The 20,396-nt window shown below is 39.2% G+C and overlaps 2 protein-coding genes across 5 annotated transcripts; both read left to right on the top strand.

Moving 5' to 3' along the window:
• The first annotated feature begins 5,683 nt into the window (after window positions 1-5,683).
• On the top strand, window positions 5,684-10,766 carry ren (renin). Its single transcript, XM_026367038.1, has 9 exons — window positions 5,684-5,869; window positions 6,312-6,459; window positions 6,908-7,031; window positions 7,512-7,630; window positions 7,744-7,940; window positions 8,488-8,610; window positions 8,715-8,856; window positions 9,000-9,098; window positions 9,660-10,766. Exons 1-9 carry the CDS (start codon window positions 5,802-5,804, stop codon window positions 9,819-9,821), a joined length of 1,182 nt encoding a protein of 393 aa, XP_026222823.1. The 5' UTR covers window positions 5,684-5,801; the 3' UTR covers window positions 9,822-10,766.
• A 2,733-nt stretch (window positions 10,767-13,499) lies between these two features.
• csf1b (colony stimulating factor 1b (macrophage)) lies at window positions 13,500-19,780 on the top strand. Of its 4 annotated transcripts, none has more exons than XM_026367049.1 (9): window positions 13,500-13,721; window positions 15,267-15,386; window positions 15,505-15,567; window positions 15,682-15,852; window positions 16,006-16,207; window positions 16,300-16,432; window positions 19,067-19,104; window positions 19,195-19,229; window positions 19,401-19,780. In XM_026367049.1, the coding sequence occupies exons 1-8, from the start codon at window positions 13,680-13,682 to the stop codon at window positions 19,209-19,211; spliced, it is 786 nt and encodes a 261-aa protein (XP_026222834.1). In that variant the 5' UTR covers window positions 13,500-13,679; the 3' UTR covers window positions 19,212-19,229; window positions 19,401-19,780. The 4 variants fall into 4 exon arrangements, with proteins under 4 accessions (XP_026222834.1, XP_026222833.1, XP_026222831.1 ...); XM_026367048.1 differs by having other exon boundaries at window positions 19,192-19,229; XM_026367046.1 differs by having other exon boundaries at window positions 16,296-16,432.
• Window positions 19,781-20,396: the final 616 nt, after the last annotated feature.

The raw sequence follows: 20,396 nt of genomic DNA, 5'->3' as shown, positions 1-20,396 counted from the left end.
GCGTTATTTTAAAACAGTTTTTTATTTTAACCTTATTCCTACACTCAAGATAAGATGTTGGTTTTACTGCTCTTTTTCTATATCTTGTGCTGGTAACAGACCTTTGTTGGTATTTGGTGCACAAAAAGTGATGTTTCTTTCTAAACAGTGAGTAACAGTCACCTAGCTGACCAGAGAAAGTCAATAAGAAATATACTCATTAAACTCATATGGATCCACTTCTCAGGTGAAATTTGATTTATGCTTTTTTTAAAACCAGTGTGACACACATTTCCCATGATTTTGAAATGTAGCTCTGTCTTTTGTCTAGTCCTAATCTAAGCCATACGTGTTTTATGCATCTGTGGAGAGTGTTAAAACTAATAGAAAAATAAATAAATTATATCTTATAAAATATATTAGTTCTAATACATTTAGACTGCCAGACAGACATATGTCCCCATGTGGGATACCAACATTTCTTAATTTTACATGGCTCTATTTGCATTATATAAAACAGATTTTTAAATTGTATACTGAGATCTGAGTGCAATATCCTACTACTCCATTTTCACTGTCAAATGTTTCTTTTGTGCCTCAAAATGATAATTCAGGAACTCACTGCATGTGATCTATTTTGCTTCTCCAGTTCCAGGAGTAATATTTCTTAAACTGATCTTGGCTGCTGCTCCATAAGGCAGGGTTTAGGACAAACACAGCTCAGACTGCGGTAAACTCAAAATAAGAATGGGATTTACGTCTCAGGTGACAAAGGAAAGACAGTTGTGATCAGCACTGGTTTCCTCTGGGTAGACCTTCGGAGCAGCATATGACTGTTGGAGGCTTTGGGAAATACTGCCAACACAGTTCAAGATCCATTGCTGGGATATTGCAGTGTAGAGCACCAAAGCACTTATTAGAGAAGCAAAGAAAAAACAAGGTCTTAGAATTGACAGAGATGACAGCAATGGAACTGATACAATGAGATTTCCACTATCTGTCTTCAGAGATGAGTCAGCCCATTATTGTGAGCAGCACACAGAGGATGTTTGGTGGGTGTGAGGATATAGAAGTTTGTTGTCCAGGAAGTCACAAAGCTAAGCAATTAGAGGAGGATGCCTTTTTTAAATGAGGATATCCTGTGCACACAATCCTGTCATGCAATCGAGGTGAAAACTTGTATTTGTTGCACGCAGTCACACATGAGACAAAAAGTAATGACTAAATGAAATCAATCTCTTTTAATAGGAGAAAGAGTGAATCTAAAAATTCCTGCTCATTTGTTCTCGTTTTATTTACAACGTTTCAGTCCTCAGATCTTCTCAGAGTTATGGTACTTTTAATAACAGTTAAAACCTAAACACCTGTCCTTAAGATTGTGTGCAAGAGCTTGGTTTAAATCAAGAAAATAGCACATGCATCTTTTAAAGTGATGAACCAATTTCAATCTGAAAAAAGTAGTTTGATAAAGGAAGACGCATGCATATGCTGTACACTTTGAGTCCGATGAGATAGGTGTGATAGTTTTCTGTCCGTTAATTATAAGGGCAGCAGCTATTTAGCTTAACTTAGACTATTTCACAGTTGGTAACGTTATGTGCCACTTAACATTTCTTTGCTGATAGGGAACCAGTGGAGGCTCCGGGGTTGATGCTTGCAGCCAAAAAATACTCTGTAAAAGACATCATCATCGACACTTGTGTATGTTGCTTGAGACTTAAAGTTGCTGGTAAATATATTTTTGTTATATGCTACACATTCACACCCACAGTGGCTGACAGTAAACACTGTATGTTTGACAGGATGCATCCATTTGAAATAAGCAATAAGTTTTTAATTGCTGAAACCTCCTATAAGCCGTGGAATAAGCTCTGCTGCCTGCAGTCTCGCTGGCCTTGTTTTTGATATTAGAGAGACTTTGAAGTATAAAACAGTTGGCTTCACAAAGCTGTAGACTGTGGCTGCGCTTCTCTCGTATATTGGATGATTTCTTCTCCACTGCTGCCACTGCTGAGTGTCTTTTTATATCAGCTGGCTGCTGTTTGTATTTTTACTGTGCAATGTTGCGCGCACAGCAATAAAGACACACACACACACACACACAAACACACACAGATACTGACACAGAAATTAATAAATGTCTCCATTTTTATTTTTCAATAAATTCTACAACACGTGTCATTACTTCAGTATTTTTTGTCGACTGTATACATACAGAAGTCTAGCAAACTGTTTGAATGAGTAGCAAATGAAGCAGCTTGTCAACAAGACACATGACAACCAATCAGAGCAACTCAGTAGTATTTAGGCGATCCACACGCACATTTCTGTATGACTGTGAAGCTGCTGTTATTAAATATTTATGGGTCCAGGCGATGGATAGTCACATTTTGACACTGAGTTGTGAAACAAATACAGTTGCCATGGTTTCTGGTGTGTTCACCAGATGTTTTCTGTCTTTATAGAGCACCTCTTTACTAATAGAGCTCTATGAGATGTTTGCCACATGTTTTTGCATGTTATTGCTCACAGATTACCCATAGATGGCACATATACTCACCATGTTGTGCTGCGTCAGGTATAATAATCTTTGGTGGCCTTCAACTAAATCATGATGCAGGTAACACGTCTTATTCTGTCAGTAAAATCAGTACTTCACAGTTAGGCTGATGTCTTTTTTATGTTACGGCTTGCTGTTCACTTTCACATCATGTGTACTGCCATGAACATTTCAACCTTAGATTCAATAGTCGACAAAATATTTAGAACTTAACAACAGGATAGTTATGGCATCAGGATGGCGAATGTGGGATTTATTCCCCTGTGGTGGTTTCTTGTCCCTTTAGTTAGCAGTTCAGTCTCTGCACTGGAAAAAGAGAATCCCACACAGGCTGTACACACACAACATATGTACACAAGCTCACACTACGTGATGTTTACTCTTATAGTTGTATGTGACCGGGACACAGGCAAACAACCTCAAACTGATTTGTTTTTAAGGCCAATGCTGCACTCTGCTGGCCGGGGGCAATGTAGCACATTTACTTTATAGCAAATAATCCAAAGAGACACAACCGTGAGAAAATTGAAAACACCAATTTATTGTATTAAATCTCTTTACAAAACAGTAAAGGACTTACAGAACTCTATATATTATGCTGTCACACATAAAACACATTTTTACTATGTCCTTTGGTCTCAAATCCTGCATTTTTTACCTCCTGTTGTGAAGGCTGTCTCACATATTTTCATACATATTGTCTCCAGATGGAATCACAGTCTTGTCATTTCTAATTTGGAGTTCATTGGATTCAAATTCCAAAACATAACTGAGCATAAAATGAGTGAAACAAAATTCTTGTTTTCTGGTTTTTGTACACTTAATTGTACGGAGCATCTACTTAGAAATAAGCCATAAACATCCAAACATCTCGTATTTGAGGAACATACCAGCTGGTCAGGATTCAAGGTTGAACATTTGCGGTTTGGGGAGTCAGGCTTGTTTGTTTGAGTGATAACTTCCCTCGAGTCTCATTTCCTGCAAACAACCGCTGCTCTTCTTTATATGTTTCGGTTCAAGACAGACATCTCACAACACCATGAGCTCTTCCTGCCCTAATGTGCGTCTCTCAGGAGTAACGTCCTTGAGGTTTAGTCTGTTGCATCTTTTTCGACAGCCTTGTTGTTCAGAAAAACATTTTTCTGCTTTGGTTTGTTTTGATGACCAGTAAATGTTGCAATTGCTAAACAGGATTTCTGTACAACCATGAATCATCTTCCAGGACCCAGTTCGACATTTCCCATGCCCACCATTGGAGTCGACTTGCTGGGGAAGCGGGAGGCCAAACAGGAGTGACGCATGGGTCTCAGTAGGCAGTGTGGGAAAGAGACCTGTGGGTATCCATTCAGCCAGGCAGTCAGATGTCTGTGACACTGTCCCCAAACGATCTGTCAAAGCAAGCCTATAAGACCTAATTGTTGCCTGCATTCTTTAACACTATGTATTGATAATGGCTTAAATACAATCTAACAGTGGTCGCTCACACTAAAGAACCTTTTGCTGTCACTGCACAACTTTTAGTTTATAAAAGTCAAACTGTTAAAACAGTTAAACTGTTTAGCTGATAGCTGTTTACTGGCAAATGATTCAATGTTGCAGTACTGCAACCACTTACAATGACTGCAGTATTATTATAAAAACTTAGTATACCCTTTGTATGTTATATTTAGGCTCTCAGAGCAGTAAGGTTTAAAAAGAACATGAAACATGGTCCTTACAAAAATGTCTAAAGTGAATTCAGGGACAATGTGTCTGTCTCTACTTAGGAAAAACCACAATCTTTCACCAACCATGGCCACAGTGCCTTTGTTGCCTAAACCTAACCACAGCCTGGGAATGGGAAAGTAGTGCAGTTGTACATGGAAGGTAATTTCTGTCACATTTCTTTTAAATATTTGTATTCTAAAAATATTCATTGTCACTTCAAAAAGAGTGAGAAAACAGGCATTTTTAAAATAGTTTGACATTCATGAGTTGCATACAAGAAAGGGATTACAAAACAATAAATTACTGCTCAATCTTGATGCAATACAATGTTATTCTACTTATTACTGCATCTATAAACTTTGCATAACCATGCTATCATTTTTTGGAAGCACTGCTCAGAGGGAATGGCTTAGTGACTGACCTCTGACCTCTGCTGTAGCTGTCTGTGCTTGTGTCTGGTGCGGACCCCCACATATCTCCTAGCTCAACTGTGTGTCAGTTTAGTACCAACATATGACCCCATCCTGACAGGCCAGATACTGTGGGAAACCTCCCTGTGGTAAAAATCCAGTGAAAACCTCTAAAGGAGGATTAGTTATTAGCCTTGTTGAGACTGAGTATTGTGCAGTACAAAAAAAAAAAGCACAAAACACACTGCCAATCTCCTGCACTGCATAATCCTCTCAACATGGGCTCCATTTCCTGCCCATGATCTCTATCTAAGTCCTTGAACTGAATGAAACTTACATGTGTATGGTCGTTCCCTGTTAACCTGTTTATGTGAAAATCCATACGAAAGCATTCACCAACTTCAGTGGTCTTTCCATAAGGACATAAATCACCAGTGGAGGGTGAACAGAGAGGTGTAAAACCTACAGTACCTGCCTCACAGATGGGAATTTGGTGGTACTGACATCTTAACTCATACTGAGCTTTAAGTCAAGCATTTTCATTGAATCAGCCATTTTATGAAACTGAATGTGAACGAAACAAATCAAGGCATGCAGCAAGGTGATATGGAGAAAGGTCTGCAGAAAGTGCGAGAGACTTAAAATGACTCATAGTTGCGTTGAGTAAACAACTAATGGGAACCAATTTTCCCTGACAGCTCGTAGCATCTTTCAGTCGCTCTACAGCTTCTCACAGCTCAACAGTCTCCTGCCTATCCACGTCAGCAGACTCGGGATCTTTGCACCCCTGCTTTCTATGTTTAGCTTTATTTAAGAGGTCAAAGTTTAGGTCTCTCATGGGGACCTGTTTATCACAGAAGGGGGTTGTGTGACAAAGACCTAAGGGTACAGTGGGTGGGTGAGACATGGGAAACAGAGCATGTTTTCAACTGGTCACCTCCAAGATCCCCTCACCTCCAGTGGCACTGTGAAAAGGACCGTATATAAAGAGCTGAGAGACCAGACAGAGAGAGTGGCATGTCTCAGGAACTCAGATGCAATAAACGGGGAACATTCAGAACAACAGGAAAACCAACTTTGCTCACACAGTCATCATCAGAGGCCTGCATTCTTCTCCCGCTTTCAGAGAAGTCACGGTGGCACTAATGATGAATTACTGGATGTACTGGGTTGCTCTGTCATTGACAGTGACCACGAGCCATGCTTTGAGGAGGTAAGAACTGTATTCCTTTTACATACATGCCGGCTTTGCGTAACAAAACAAAACATCAGTGAGGGCTTAATGTATAACAGCATTAACATAAAAGTAAAAGTGCTACAGCAAAGCAGTGATGGCGAACAACAAAACAAATAAAGACAGGAAACAAATGTGTTTTATTGGTTCATTATGAAGCAAATGTTTTCAGCAATGACTTAACATGTGTTTGTGCTTATTTTTCTGGCTGGGTGCTGAAAGCAGGCAGTCTGTACTTTATTAAAGACTCATTGTTATACTGGGATGATGACCAGGCATATGTATCAGATATATAGCATGGAAAATATATTTCACAGACCTCTTTAGCATTTCTTTACTTGACACATTCACCGTTGGTCTTTTAATGCATTTGGATTTGGTTGCCTGAAGATTAATTATTCTGCACTTGTTCTGCTTCCAGAATTGCCCTGAAGAAGCTGCCATCCATCAGACAGACACTGCAAGAGATGGGTGTTTCTGCAGAGCAGGTGTTGACTGAGCTGGCACGGAGGAGCCCAGATGACAGAAACAACGGGACTGTTCCCACACCTCTAACCAACTATTTGGATGTGAGACACTGTGTATCATTTTAATGTATAAGTAATAATTTTTTTATTTCCAGTACGTCTCAAACTAAGAATATTTTAAAGGACTAATTCAATGGTAACTGGATTTGCTGTTTTATCCCTAGAATAAAAGAGACTTTGGTTTTTAAGGTTAAAGCAACCAGCAATCCAAGAAGCTGCATCGGTTCTATGGGATGAGTGTTGAAACATCTTCAAGAGTATCCAGTTGCCTTTGAATTTGTACTATAAAATAATCTTTGTCTGTGAGTCATACTCCCAGTGACATATTTCCTACTCTCTAATCATATTTATCCTTTACTGGACATGGAAAATGGGTTTTGAAGAAATATTTAAACAGAATCAAGCCAGCTGAATAGCTTGCTGGTTTAGAAAAGCCAGAATTTGAGTAGTCAATTGACGTTTATCTTGTTTTTCTTATTTCCCCCAATAGACTCAATACTTTGGGGAGATCAGTATCGGCTTTCCGGCTCAGATGTTCAATGTGGTGTTTGATACAGGTTCGGCCAACCTGTGGGTGCCCTCTCAAAAGTGCTCACCTTTCTCCACAGCGTGTTGTAAGTGTCCTTATGAACACATGCAACCAGGCACAATGATATTCTAGAGGAGCTACCATCGAGATTTTTATATTAGCAATGCATCAAATTACACAGAAAAAGGGTCGTAGGCTCATAGCAATGATCCACCAGGGAACTGTCATCTGAATATGAACCAGCAGCTCTCCCCAGCTTCACATGGAGTTTTAGTTCATTGTACAACTATTGGAGCCAAAACTTTAGTGTTCTGGTGCAGTCTTTATAGTGTCATCTCCCGTCATCTATAGCTGTTTCGAACTAAAAAGCTCTAAAAACCAGCCAGCAGTAGACACAGTTATTCAGCTGATCACATTAGAGGAACCTTAAATAGGTACATTTCCCTTTTGTGGAACTCATGAAGGTTCATTTCATATTATTTAAAAAAAATGGACTTAATGCATTAGGTGGACACAAATGTGAGTCTAAATGAACTATTTGGATGTTGTTTGATCTGTCTTTTAGTTACTCACAACAGATATGATGCCTCAAAATCCCAGACTTACGTTGAGAATGGAACCGGGTTTTCCATCCAGTACGCATCTGGAAATGTCAGAGGATTCCTGAGTGAGGATGTGGTTGTGGTGAGTTTAAAATCAGCAGACTGTAAAATAATGGAGTTTATTAGATAAAGGGTTTACTTCCCGATACATATTAAAACACGACCCCTGGTTTCCTGCATGTTTTATTACCGCAGGTTGGTGGTATTCCTGTGGTTCAGGTGTTTGCTGAAGCCACCTCGCTCTCCGCCATGCCTTTCATCTTCGCCAAGTTCGATGGAGTCCTGGGGATGGGTTACCCCAACATGGCCATCGACGGCATCACTCCAGTGTTTGACCGCATTATGTCTCAGCATGTCCTCGAGGAAGAGGTATTCTCTGTCTACTACAGCAGGTGGGTTGAGTCTTAAGTCTTCTCCTCTGGCTGGCGTGTAATTCTGTATGAAATCACCTCGACAGAAGTGAGAGAAAATCCTAATTATCTTTAAACCTATATCTTTAACAAAACGTGTTTAGTTTGCTGCAATCTTTTTGTTGTATTGAGTTTTTTATGTAGTTATTTTCAAAACCTGAATTCTATAAATGAAGGGAACAAACCAAACATAACCCTGTCTGAACAGCTGAGGTGATGAAGAAAAAAAAAAGACCACTGGTAAAGAAACATCCTCAGAGGGAGATTTGGATCTGGGTGTGCTTTGAGTAAATATACAAAAATGTATTAAAAAATGTTCAAACTTTATCTGATCATTCTTATCCATCTGTTGTATTATGTACAAAAAAACAAATCTGTTTTCCTTTTCTGTGGGAAACATCTCAAAAAGCAGAGGTCGTAGGACTGAACTTCAGCTAATGAACCACTCATGAAAAAAAAGTTTCCACAGAGGAAATCTGAACATGCAGAGTCAAGTAGGGTTGATTGGTAGTTTATTTACTGTTTTCAGGGACCCAAAACGGTCTCCAGGTGGAGAGCTGGTCCTTGGAGGCACAGACCCGAACTACTACACAGGAAGCTTTAATCACATCGACACCAGAGAGCTGGGAAAATGGGAAGTGACCATGAAGGGGTGAGTGTTTTTACTGTACCTTAAACAGCGTGTCTCTGTATTTGCACACACCCATTCAGAAACAACATGTGTTTTATTTTCCGCCTCTTCTTTCATTCTTTCAGCGTTTCTGTTGGGAGGGAGATGATGTTTTGCGCTGAGGGCTGCACAGCTGTGATCGACACAGGCTCCTCCTACATCACAGGCCCGGCCTCCTCCGTTTCTTCGCTGATGAAAACCATCGGAGCACAGCTGGATGAAAGTGGAGTAAGTCTTTCACACACGCAACACTGTTTCCCACAAAAGACAAACAAACAAGTCAACAAACAAACAAGAAAAGATTTTTTTTTTTTTAAATGGAGAATTTGCCTGTTAAAATTCATCACCCATTACTTTGTGTTGTTCATCAGTACAAAGTCAACTGTGACTCTGTCAAGGCGTTGCCCCGTATCACTTTCCACATGGGTGGCCAGGAGTACTCACTCACTCAGGAGGATTATATCTTATGGGTAAGAATGACAAACGCTGATTTCAGACATAACGAATCATATACGCTCATAAATTGTTCTGCAGTATAATCACGAAGTACTTGATACCTTCTTTCCACCTTTCTTTTTTATTATATCTTTAATGGCACGGCATTTATCTGATTCCTGCAGTGACTTCTACATTGACAAAATGTGACACATCTCTACAGATCACAGGCCGGACACACAGGTGTTTTCAGTTACAGGATGAGGCATGCCCAAGCTGAGCTGCACAAAGCTACACAAGCTGGGATTTCAGCTCAAGACGTACTAATATGAATAATTACTTGTCTCAAACTAAGCTAAGAGTCCCCGAAGTCCTGAAAATATGTTTTATGACTGACTCTACAAGATAATAACTCGTGCAAACAAAAGAGACTACATGTGAAAACTTTTATTAAGTAGTGTGATAATACATCTGTTCTGTTACAGACGTAGAATATTTAAGGGAGGATTTTCACTAATGTAAAGCACTTCATCCACCAATGTCTGTGACACTGCTACAGTGGTTTATCATAGGAAAACTGCTCTCTGTGTGTGTAGCAATCACAGATCCAGGGAGATGTCTGCATCGTCACCTTCAGGGGCTTGGATGTGCCACCTCCTACAGGTCCCGTCTGGATTTTGGGAGCCACCTTCATTGCCCGCTACTACACTGAGTTTGACCGTCGCAACAATCGTATAGGGTTTGCTACAGCAGTCTGACAGGAAGTGGTTCTTCAGCCACACCTATATCCTATTTTTTCTTGACCACTCTTTGTCAGATCGGCCCTTGATTTGTTTTTTTGCGATAACTCCTGATCAAAAGAAGTCAGTTTAATAAAAATGGTATAAAGTACACATTTAGAAACTCACCTTCACATTTCTGTAAATACTGTCAGTCCTACGAGCTGCACCGGACACTGTTTTATTTATAATTATTTACCAGCAAATGCCCAGTTTTTGTGTGAATCTACTGATTTTTATAATACAACAAATGAAATCCATATCTATATTGCACTGATGGAACAAGATGAAACTTTTTTTTTATTTCTTTTGATTAAATCCTGACTTCATTAACGACTGCACTGTTTTCTTCCAAGTCTGTCAAATGCATTTTACGGCCACGTGAAAGTCAGGGCTGAAGTTGTAAACTGATTGTTATAGCAGATTTTATCAACCACAGGAACGTAGTCACAGAAATATTAGTTATGACTGTTTATGAAGAACTGCATAAAACATTTTTATTTTTATGTTAATACTATGAAAAACAATAAGCTGCGTATATGTCTAAAGTGCGGCAGGCGTGTGTGCTGCACGGCTTGATGTGAAATCCCATTGTTCTCCCACTGAAGTCTCCTCTGTACGATGTGTCTTTATCTTTAGTAATCAAACGTTACAGCAGCGAGTGCCTCATATAATTTCATTATATTGTCCAAATCAAATCGTCCCTTTGTGCAGCTTGTGATCCCCAACAACAGGGGACTTTAATTTAAAACTAAAGTTTAGATCTAATATTCAGTTTTTCATGTCAGTGTAAAGTTCATCATAAAAAAAAAAAAGAAAGTTTAGGAGTAAACACGGCACTTCAGGGTGATTTCAAGACTCGACAAAGACGGTTGCCTCTGCTTAGTTAGCAGGACGAAAGGACACTAAGATAACAAAACAATAAAAGCAGACATATTCATCAGATGCTCTTGTCAGATCTTTTTGTCTCTTCTTCTGAATTAGTCCGGAAATGCTACGATCAAGTGACAGGGGGAATGTCATGCTTCTTTACTTTCACATCCGTGAATTGTCTGCTTTAGATTTTTATCTGCTGATAGTCTGCAGCGAGGTGAGGATATCTCTGCTCTGACATTTTATCAACAATATGTTGCAACCATGGCAAAAACATCTCCCCCTGTATGAGTCGACAGAACTATTCAGCCTCGAAAGCTGGCCAAACAACACTCGGATACACAACAGATGTTTCACAAGACATATCTATATTATTCTTTGTAAATATTTTTTCCACAATTTGTCAGGAAAATGAGTCTTTATTGAAAGATAGAGTGTTGAAATTCAAACACTGGCAAGGGTTTTTATGTGTTGCACTGTTAGTATTTCTGTAATATTTAGTTTCAGAACAGGGAATATTGTGTGAAATCCCCCAACAATCCTCCCTCCTCTATTAAACAGTGTTTTAAAAATTTCAACTGATTACCAATATGTTTTCTGTAGTTATACAAAACTACAGACTAATATAGTGCAAATAACAAGAAAATGTTTGTGCATCCTCACATTTAATTGCTCTCTCATACCATCTATGAAGCTGAGGCAGATGATTAACTGTCTCAGTCTAAAGAATCTAAGAAAAACAACATATGCTGCACTCGTATTGGGGATAATGTGCAGCACTTGGTTTATTTAACTATATTATGTTTGCTTTTTCTTTATGGTTACTTACAACTGTGGCTTCATGTGGAACAAATGAGAAGAAGGAAAAACAGTCTTCTCTGCAAGAAAGTGAATTGGACAAAACACTATGCTGTTCCTTTGAAAAGTAAAATTACAATACAACCACTAGACTATCATGGTAACTAAGAGTTTATTTTTTTACAGTTTTCTTTTTTTATTTGGGGGAAGTTTTGTTACTAAATCTAAAAGGGGATTATCAGACCACAGATTCTTCATTATCACAAATGTCAGGAGTCTGTGATGTATTTGTGAAGAGCTGTGACCTTGAGCTGCCGTGTCCTGCTCTCATGATTTGGATTTGGTTTTACTTTTGTGTTCACCTTGGGAATTTTCTAAGCTTTACAATGAAGTACCTAACATAGGACATTTATTGTATTAATATAACTCTTCACAGATAATGTTGGTTTATCGTCTACTGACATCATAACAAACGTGTTATTCTATACTTTGCGAAATTCAGTCTTTTAATCAATTTATCAATGTTACTTTATGTTTTAAACAGCCGAGTGCTTTAGTTTTAGCGAATGTTACTAAAACAGGAGACACATGTGCATCTGTGGTGGAATTGTCAGCAGAGGATTAATCTAGTGCATATTTGATGCTTTAATGAGTAGCAGAAAGTAGGACAACAACAACATATAAAATGAACTACAGTGCCAGTATTTGTAACAATGTGGCTCATTGATTAGTTTTTTTAAGTCTGGCAGGAGTTTGGCACTGAGGGTGTGATAGTGGGAGGTTGGCCTATCAGACTTATCTTTTTGTATTTAGTGGTCATTTAACTAAAGAAAATAAATAGATCTTATTTATATTAGTTATAAAAATACCACATAGTCAAAATATTTTTAGTAGGCAGGGCAGTAGTTTTATCAGCCAATTTGAAGTTAAATGTATTGAAAGGCGAAAGCACAGAATGATGTCTATATACATGTAGTTTTTAGAAAATGTGGTATATAAAATCATCCTTCCTTTCATATGCAAGCTTTAAATTAATGATCATTTTAATAAACATTTGTACTCAGCCCAATGCTCATAAATAAAAACATATTATATTTTAACAATAGCATTTTTGATGCTGTAATACGTGAGTAGCTGGTTGCAGGTTTAGGTGGGGCTAATTTCAACAAATACTTAAGGGCTGCCTACATCCTATTTTATTTGGTGGTCATACTGTATTTTGTGGATATAACGTGTAATCTTTAAAGTAACTAGTTTCCAAAATGTCTGACTGAGCACAAAAGGGCAGTACGAACACAGTAAATTTCACAGTATGACAGTAATTAATGATTCAGACACACAAGTTTAAGAGTTTACAGTATGTTTAGGGATGTGTTCACTGTACAAAGTAGAAAAAGTCACTTCCTGCGTTAATGACTCCCAAGCTAAATGTTTTTATATCTCTGCCTGGAGTGCGTGAATCTGTTGTGAGAAGAATTTCCGCATCAAAAATAGGTAATAGACATTAATGTGAGCCTTTTTATCTCTGGGGTTAGGTCATACAAACAGTAGTAAACACCTACAGTTCCAAGAAACCTTAATCAACATGCTGTTGATGTGTCCACAGTGATGTGTACATCCTCTCTGTGAGCGCTGAGGGCATCTTATTTTTCCTGCTCATTTCCTCTCAGGTGGATCCATTTGATCACAGCGTTCATTTTCCAGAGTGGAAATTGACTTACCAGGGACAAAGTAGCAAGAACAAGAACAGATGTTACCAACACCCACTTCAAATGCTTCATTTCAATTATTCATTTTTTAAATAATTACTCATGAGAAATCTTACAAGACATGTGAGAAAACATTATCCAGTCAATCTCCAATGCAGAAATCAATTTCTCGTAGAGCATGTCTACAGACCAAGACTATGTATTTTGTCGAACAGAAGAGGTGGGAGGTCTTTAAAAAGGGCTGTCTGTCAGCCGAGACAGTTAGTTTGAACTCACTCTGTGCAGGAGGAGCACATCAGGCAATGCTTTGAAGAACAGCGCCACATGACGAAGTGTCAAATTTATTTAACAGCAAATTCCTTTCTGTGGAGTGAAACTGAATATATGAAAAGGATCTCTTTGCTTCAATGTGTGTGACAGAGGAGTCTGGTGTTTTCCATTGTCAAACACGTACCAGATGACCATCCTTGTGTCTACCCTGATTCAGAGCAAAGCTAAGGTAGGTGAGAACGTCCTCTCTAATTACTCTCTAATAACAATGCGATGCTCGAAAACAAGGCAGCATGCTCACATGTTAAGAAGCTCGAGTTTGACGATGCTGCCTGCTGACCGACATAAAAATATCATAAAGAGCATTGAGAAAAGAAATCATGTGATAGATGACATTTACATCATGTGTTTCTCTATTTGCCAGTCACATCAATAGTTTGATTAAATTACATTAATTTCATTTTGTGCCATCACCAGTCATCAAGTGGGTTCCCAAAAAGACTCAGCGGCTGGCACCGTAGTTTCTGAGGTCACACGTAGCACCTTGTTTTACTTTGACAATCACGTCTTCACTTTTCTGCGTCAAATGTAACTTTTTTCAAGATTGATTTTTTTATTTTATTTACATTAATAGTTAAAACAACAATTATTTTTTTCCTCGTGACCTGGCATCAATTGGCATGCACACACTGAACAACTTAGATTCACTGTAAATCACGCGGTCAGCAAGAATTGCGTGAACTTTATCCATAATTCAGAGACCTATAGCTAAACCTAAAAAAGCACGACATTATGTGAGGAACAGACATGAAAATATGAAAAAATGCTTCCCATCTCTGATGACTTTCAAAAGAATTGCCTTGTGTGCATTAAAACTCTCAGACTTGAACCACACAGCAAATAAATCATGTTTTGTAGTTTCACTTCAGTTTCGCTGGCATTTGTCTCAACTGTTTGTTGCAAAAGTTGCATCAAACTCACAGGTCAAGTGAGTAAAGGAAATGATTATTAAGGAATGCCTCCCAGTGCAGACATTTTGCCCGCAGTGTGAGGAGCATATGCTTGTCACCATGTTTTAATCCCGAATAGAAGGACTAAGTCCATCTGGAGCCCATTTCACTGTTACAGTTGCCAAAAGATGCTTGGTAGCAGGCATCATCCGTTACAGAAGAGTCAATGCATGTTGCTATGCATGCTCACGTGTTAGAGGGCACTATTTGACCATAACTGGAACTTATCTAACACCGGGCTAGGTTCCTCTGGTAGTGTTACAGAAGAGAGGCGCCATGCATATTGCCCAGTCTCAACCCGAAACCTGATACTTTGTTAAGACTCGAGTTGAGGAGCAGAACTTACACACACATAACGTGCAGGGGTGGAAGAAAAGGGCTGTTACTGTAACAGAACAACTTTTCTTTTGTACTACTAGGTTTTGGATGAAAGAGTAAGAATTGGTGAGATGCCTATTGTTATGGTCATGGCACAAATTAGGAGGAAATTCCATTTGCTTTGAACTTTGTTCCCTTGTAATTTATTGAGAAAAAAAAAACTTGTGAGGGTTCGGTGAATCGGAGTGAGACGGTTATGTGGCAGTCATGTTGAAATGGTTAAAGTCAAGATACCAATGGAGAAACAATGTTTTGCTAAGTTTTTCATGGACTAGAGACATTATACTTTGTTTTTGAGTAATATATATATTATACCTGATCTTATTTCTAATGTCGATGTTAAGATAACGAAAGGCTGACATGAAGATGACACGTGGTTCTGTCAGTTGCAGGTAAAGTGTCTGTGCGTACTTATGTTCCTGAGCTTTCCTCTGACTATGGCTGAGGTCCCTGGTCCATGCAGACACTCCATCACTAGGGAGCACCTGCTAACAGTTAGGCATCTGGTAGGTGTTGAAGCTGCAGTGGAAACACAACTGTTGAAACAACAGTAGAGACAATGTGTCAATCACACCTCGCATTTTGTAGCTGAAACCTCTCTATTGCTATGCTGTATCTCTGCAGATGGATAACCAGTTGAGAAGTGGGTGCTCGATAACCTATACATTCATAGAACGGAGAAGTTTGGTAAGGTAACATTTATTTTATGAGTTCCCTCTAAAAAAAAAAAAAAACCCACACAGTTTCTATCCTTTTTCTTGTGCTGTCGTGTTTATAACCGTGCGCTCTGACTTCCCACAGAGCAAATGTTGCTTTGTAAAAGCTGCTTTACCGTGGATCCTGGAGCTCCTCACCACCCACTTCAAATATAAGCGAGGTTCAGTGAATGATGGTTACGTTCAGTCTCTGAGGGCGCTCATTCTCAACATCTATTCCCAGAAGTGCGTGCCACAGATTAATGAAGAGGTTGAGGTGAGGTTGATATGTTTATTAGCTATTTCTCTCATATATATATATAAAAAAAAAAACAGGAAAAAGAATGATAGGAGTGTTTGCCCAGCATGGGGGTTTAAATCTGCAATACCTCGACAATACTTAAGGTGTGTTTCTTGGAATCTGCCATAGGATAAGCCAGAGAGCTTTGAGATGCTCTACAGAGGGTCTCCATCAGAGGCACTGCAGAGGGCTTCAGAGGTGCTGTCTGTTTACTGGGAGCTGGTGACGACAAGTGATGCACCTGTCGACTGGAGATGCCAGCATGAATACACTGAAACCTTCGGTTCTACCACAGAGCTGTACACAGAGTCACCCCCACCACATTTTACAGGTGTGAATCTCAGTCGTGCAGAAGGTTCTGTGATGAATTTTGCAAACTTGTTGGGGGCAGATAACAGATTACGTGTCCTTTTCTACAGACAGTTATAGCAGGAAGTCAGCAACGGCCTCTCAGAAAAGACCAGTCAAAGACCTGTACAAGCTCGGCTTTATCATCGCCTCCGTCTGCGGTGGACTACTGTTCATACTTACTATCTACTGTCTTATTACACAAAAGGTATGGCAGCTTCTTGTTTCATTCCTAAATCACATGTGCCCTAATAAAGTTTAGCCATGCATTCCAGTCATATTGCAGTAAAGTTAGCCTTGGCAGCCTGACTCTGCTCTCTGGGGCACTCCCTCTTGCAGAAGTACTAGCCCTCCCTCACTGGTAAATACTAAGCATAACAAAACAAGGTGGAGACTGGACTTAAGAGCAGAATAACTATCTTGCAGCAGTACATACACAAACGTCTGCAAATGCAAAGGAGTGTATCCATGTTCCCCTTTTATTTGAAGCTCTTTGGCACTATCAGCTATTATTTAAGGTAATGCATTGTGTGACTCAGATGGCGGTGGTGGTCTACAACCAGCTGAGGCACTACAGTTCACACTTGTTCTTATTCATTAAGTCTAAGCCATGACCGTATTTCAAGTAAACACTACAGTAACCACAGCGCTTTTATATCCTATTAAAAACACAGAACAGATGAAGAGAAAATAACAAAAACAAAACAAAACAATAAAGCAAAGGCAGTGAAAAGGTAGCAGCTGCAGTTTACTCCTAAACATTGGTTCATCTGAAAGAAGTAATATGTCATCAGGCCTGTTACCAGCACTGTGTTTGATGAAAAGAAAAATAGCATGCAATCTGTGGCATGCTTCTTCAACATTTTAACTGTGGGAAGACCAAACATAGAACATGAGAATAGTTTTGACGAACACAGTTGTGTTTACAGTAGTTAGATAAGCTAGATTTTATTAAACATTGTGGAGAAACAGCATCTGACTCATGGAGAACTGGGATGTCACTGTGCGCTTGGGGACTAATTCTAACTCTGAGGCCAGTGTTTTGGTTAAACGTTGGCAGGAGGCCTAACGGGCTTGTGATGTACATGTTTCGTCTGGGACACAACTACAATACCTGGAAGATCCTGCAAACTGCGGCCACATAATGGCCCAACAGCCATCATGTACCAAATTACCGAGCCGAAATGTCACATTGTATTTGGTCCTTTAAACAGGGATAATTTTGATCCCATGACCTGCAAGGGATGGATGCACCAGAAGTGAAGGAGGCTTACATCAGCATACAATCACATTAGAGCTCCATACAAGTGGTGCATTAATAGCAAACAAGTGGCTCTTTTTGAGAAGTTCTTTCAAGTTATTTTGGAAGGATTCTTCTCAGTATATTGATTATTTTGGAGCTATTCTGGGTTTTTCTTCCAACTAAACCGTACGCTTGTGCAAGCAGTTGTAAGGGGATGTAATTGTGATAATGAAGTTTGTTACCCAGAATCTGGTTTATTAAAGACAGTATTTTTTTTTTAAAACAGCTTAAATCTGACTTTAGACGTTATGAGGACGTTATGTGCACCAGGTTGGTAGAGCACAGATGGACAACAGTGAGTCTCTGTCTGCTACTAAAAATATCAAATCAAATTCAGCAGTTCATATAAAGGATGTGAAAGGACTGAGAGGGACTGATCCCTTGTTCAGGATATGTCCAAAGTTTACATCCATGTTTAGTTCATTGCACTCGGAGGCATGGTCTTGATAGAGAGTAATGTTAAAATCTTTCGTGAGGTGGACAGTTGTGAGGAGTTTGTTTGTGTTTTCTCCTGCAGCTTTTCTCTCTGGCTTTATTCATTCTATGTCTTTTCTCACTTGCTTTTTTTTTTTACCAACGTTTGTGAGTAAATGTCTCCCAGCCAACTGCCCCTGAAATCCTAAGCTCCTAATCTCTCTTTAACTTTAATTAACATCATCTGTGTGCTCAGTGAGAATGTGCGCCTGCAGAGGAAGTGGATATCACTTTAAATCACAGCTTTCTTGGGTCAGGTGTATTTCTGTGAGTAGTGGTAGTGAACATCTGCAAAATCAGCATGCCTGTGTTGATTGCACTGTTTGGTTTTTCACCATGAAGCCTGGGTTAACAAACAAAATAAATTGCCACGCCACACTAAATTATGTTTAATGGTCCTTACACATGAACACTCATTTGTTAATGGCTGGCAGCTGAATGAGCTGTGAGATTACAGTATGCAGCTGGTTTCTTATGTTTCTCCATATACTCTATGTGCAAGACGCAATCCTGCACAGTCAAAGTAACCTATTTGCTTAGTTCCTATAGTGTGTCTGAGAGAGACCAGAGGATAGCATAACCAGAGGCAATTGCATGAAGGTCCACACAGGAGCCAAAGATACCTTTTTCTGTCTCCAGAGCCAAACACCAAACTAAAAGACCTGGAAATCTAATGATTACTGAACAGTGAGCCTGCAGTGAGAAGCATGTGTTAAAATTGTGAAGGGCACCACTGAATATACGTTCTTCAAAGGACTTGTGACCCGTCTTAGGTCACCACCTACTGACTGAGAACTAGAATTAAGCTTTGTTGCATCTGCAGGGGTGAGACAAAATAACCTAAAGATCATGTTACAAAGAACTATAAAGTGATTTTAAAACACATCTTTTGACTGAGTTAACCGTCGTACGTGTGCATCTGTACTTTGCTCTCTGAAGCACAGTGGAGGTGGTGTAGCTTGGATTCAGTGCAGTTAAAATGAACTGTAGCTACTTCACAATTTAGGAAAATAAGGTGTGTGCCTGTTAATGTGTTACTCATCAGGTCTTTTCTTTCCAAAACAGAAGACACACAACCCTCACAGATCATACACAAGCTCAAGGTAGGAGCATGCAGAACAGTAAATCATTAAATCTTGCCATGTTTATTCAAGTCATGTTAATGCATACCCTTGTCATGTGGATCCTAGCAGAGACCTGCAGGACATAGAAATGGAGCAACAATAATGTGAGTATTCTGACATATATCAAAGTGCTGTGGACAGTTAAACAACTGAGGCTGGCACAGATTAAATGAAACGAATGCCTTAGGCAGCCTCAATGTAAAGTATGACTGTAGTGCTCATGTGTTTTCATATTCTTTGTATCTTCAGTCTTTTTTTTTTCTCTTTTCATACAGTTCAGAGAACTGCCGCAGCAGACGGACCACTTGTGAAGCTGTACATTTCCTCCATCACGAGCAAGTCTTCGTATCAGTATCGTGTTTATAATATATCAGGCTCACCTATTTAATCAGAAGCTTCGCTTTGACTGAGAGCAAAGATGAAACTTATTTGGAATAATATGCTATGTATATGATGTTTATGCGTTATCTATTGCAGATATCAATTGAAGTTCACTAAAAAAAAGGTTTATTTTTACACTAGTTATGTATGTTGAATAATGTGACTCCATTTGCCAGCACCTAACCAACTGTTTGTAATGTTGTTTGCCAAACATTTTCACAAGTTATTTATTAGTTTAACTCTATTCAATCACTGTAATGATAATAAAAGTTAACCATCAATACCAAATCCAAAATATAATGCTTTCCAGGTGTTTAGCTACCAGTGCATTCATGAACACAGTGAGATCCCATCTGAGGAGCAGGTAGGCTAACGGCCTTAGTAAATGATGTAGGTAACTTTACGGCCTACATCCTGTTTGACTGAACACTTTATGAGGAGTCTAAAACACCCGAATCCCCAAAGAGGCCTCTCCCACTTCTTTGAAAACAGTTTAGTCCCCTTCATCATCAGCCTACAGTGCAGATCAATAGATTGTCTTCATGGGGCACATTTCTAAAAGCTATGGCCAAAGATTTGTATATCCACTTTTATTGCAAAACTGTGTGAATAGTTTCAACATCAACTTTGTTATTGGTCAAACACACTGAACTGTTGTTCCTGGCAGAGAGGTGAAGAAACAATCCCAAAAGATGTACACCAGCCGCTGCTGCAGCTTCGTATGAAATATCTTCACAGCACAGGGTGTGACAGGATTTGGTGGGAATAATGTGCTACTACAGTTTACTTGCATGCATGACATTTAATCATTATTACATGGCAGTGATAAACGACAGGAAAATACTGACAGAACGAGAGAGTGGGCAGGGCATGTCTATTTCCTTGCTGTC

The sequence above is a fragment of the Anabas testudineus genome, chromosome 7, assembly GCF_900324465.2.
Source record: "Anabas testudineus chromosome 7, fAnaTes1.2, whole genome shotgun sequence".
NCBI lineage: Eukaryota > Metazoa > Chordata > Actinopteri > Anabantiformes > Anabantidae > Anabas > Anabas testudineus.
This window is presented reverse-complemented; position numbering and strand designations above follow the sequence as displayed.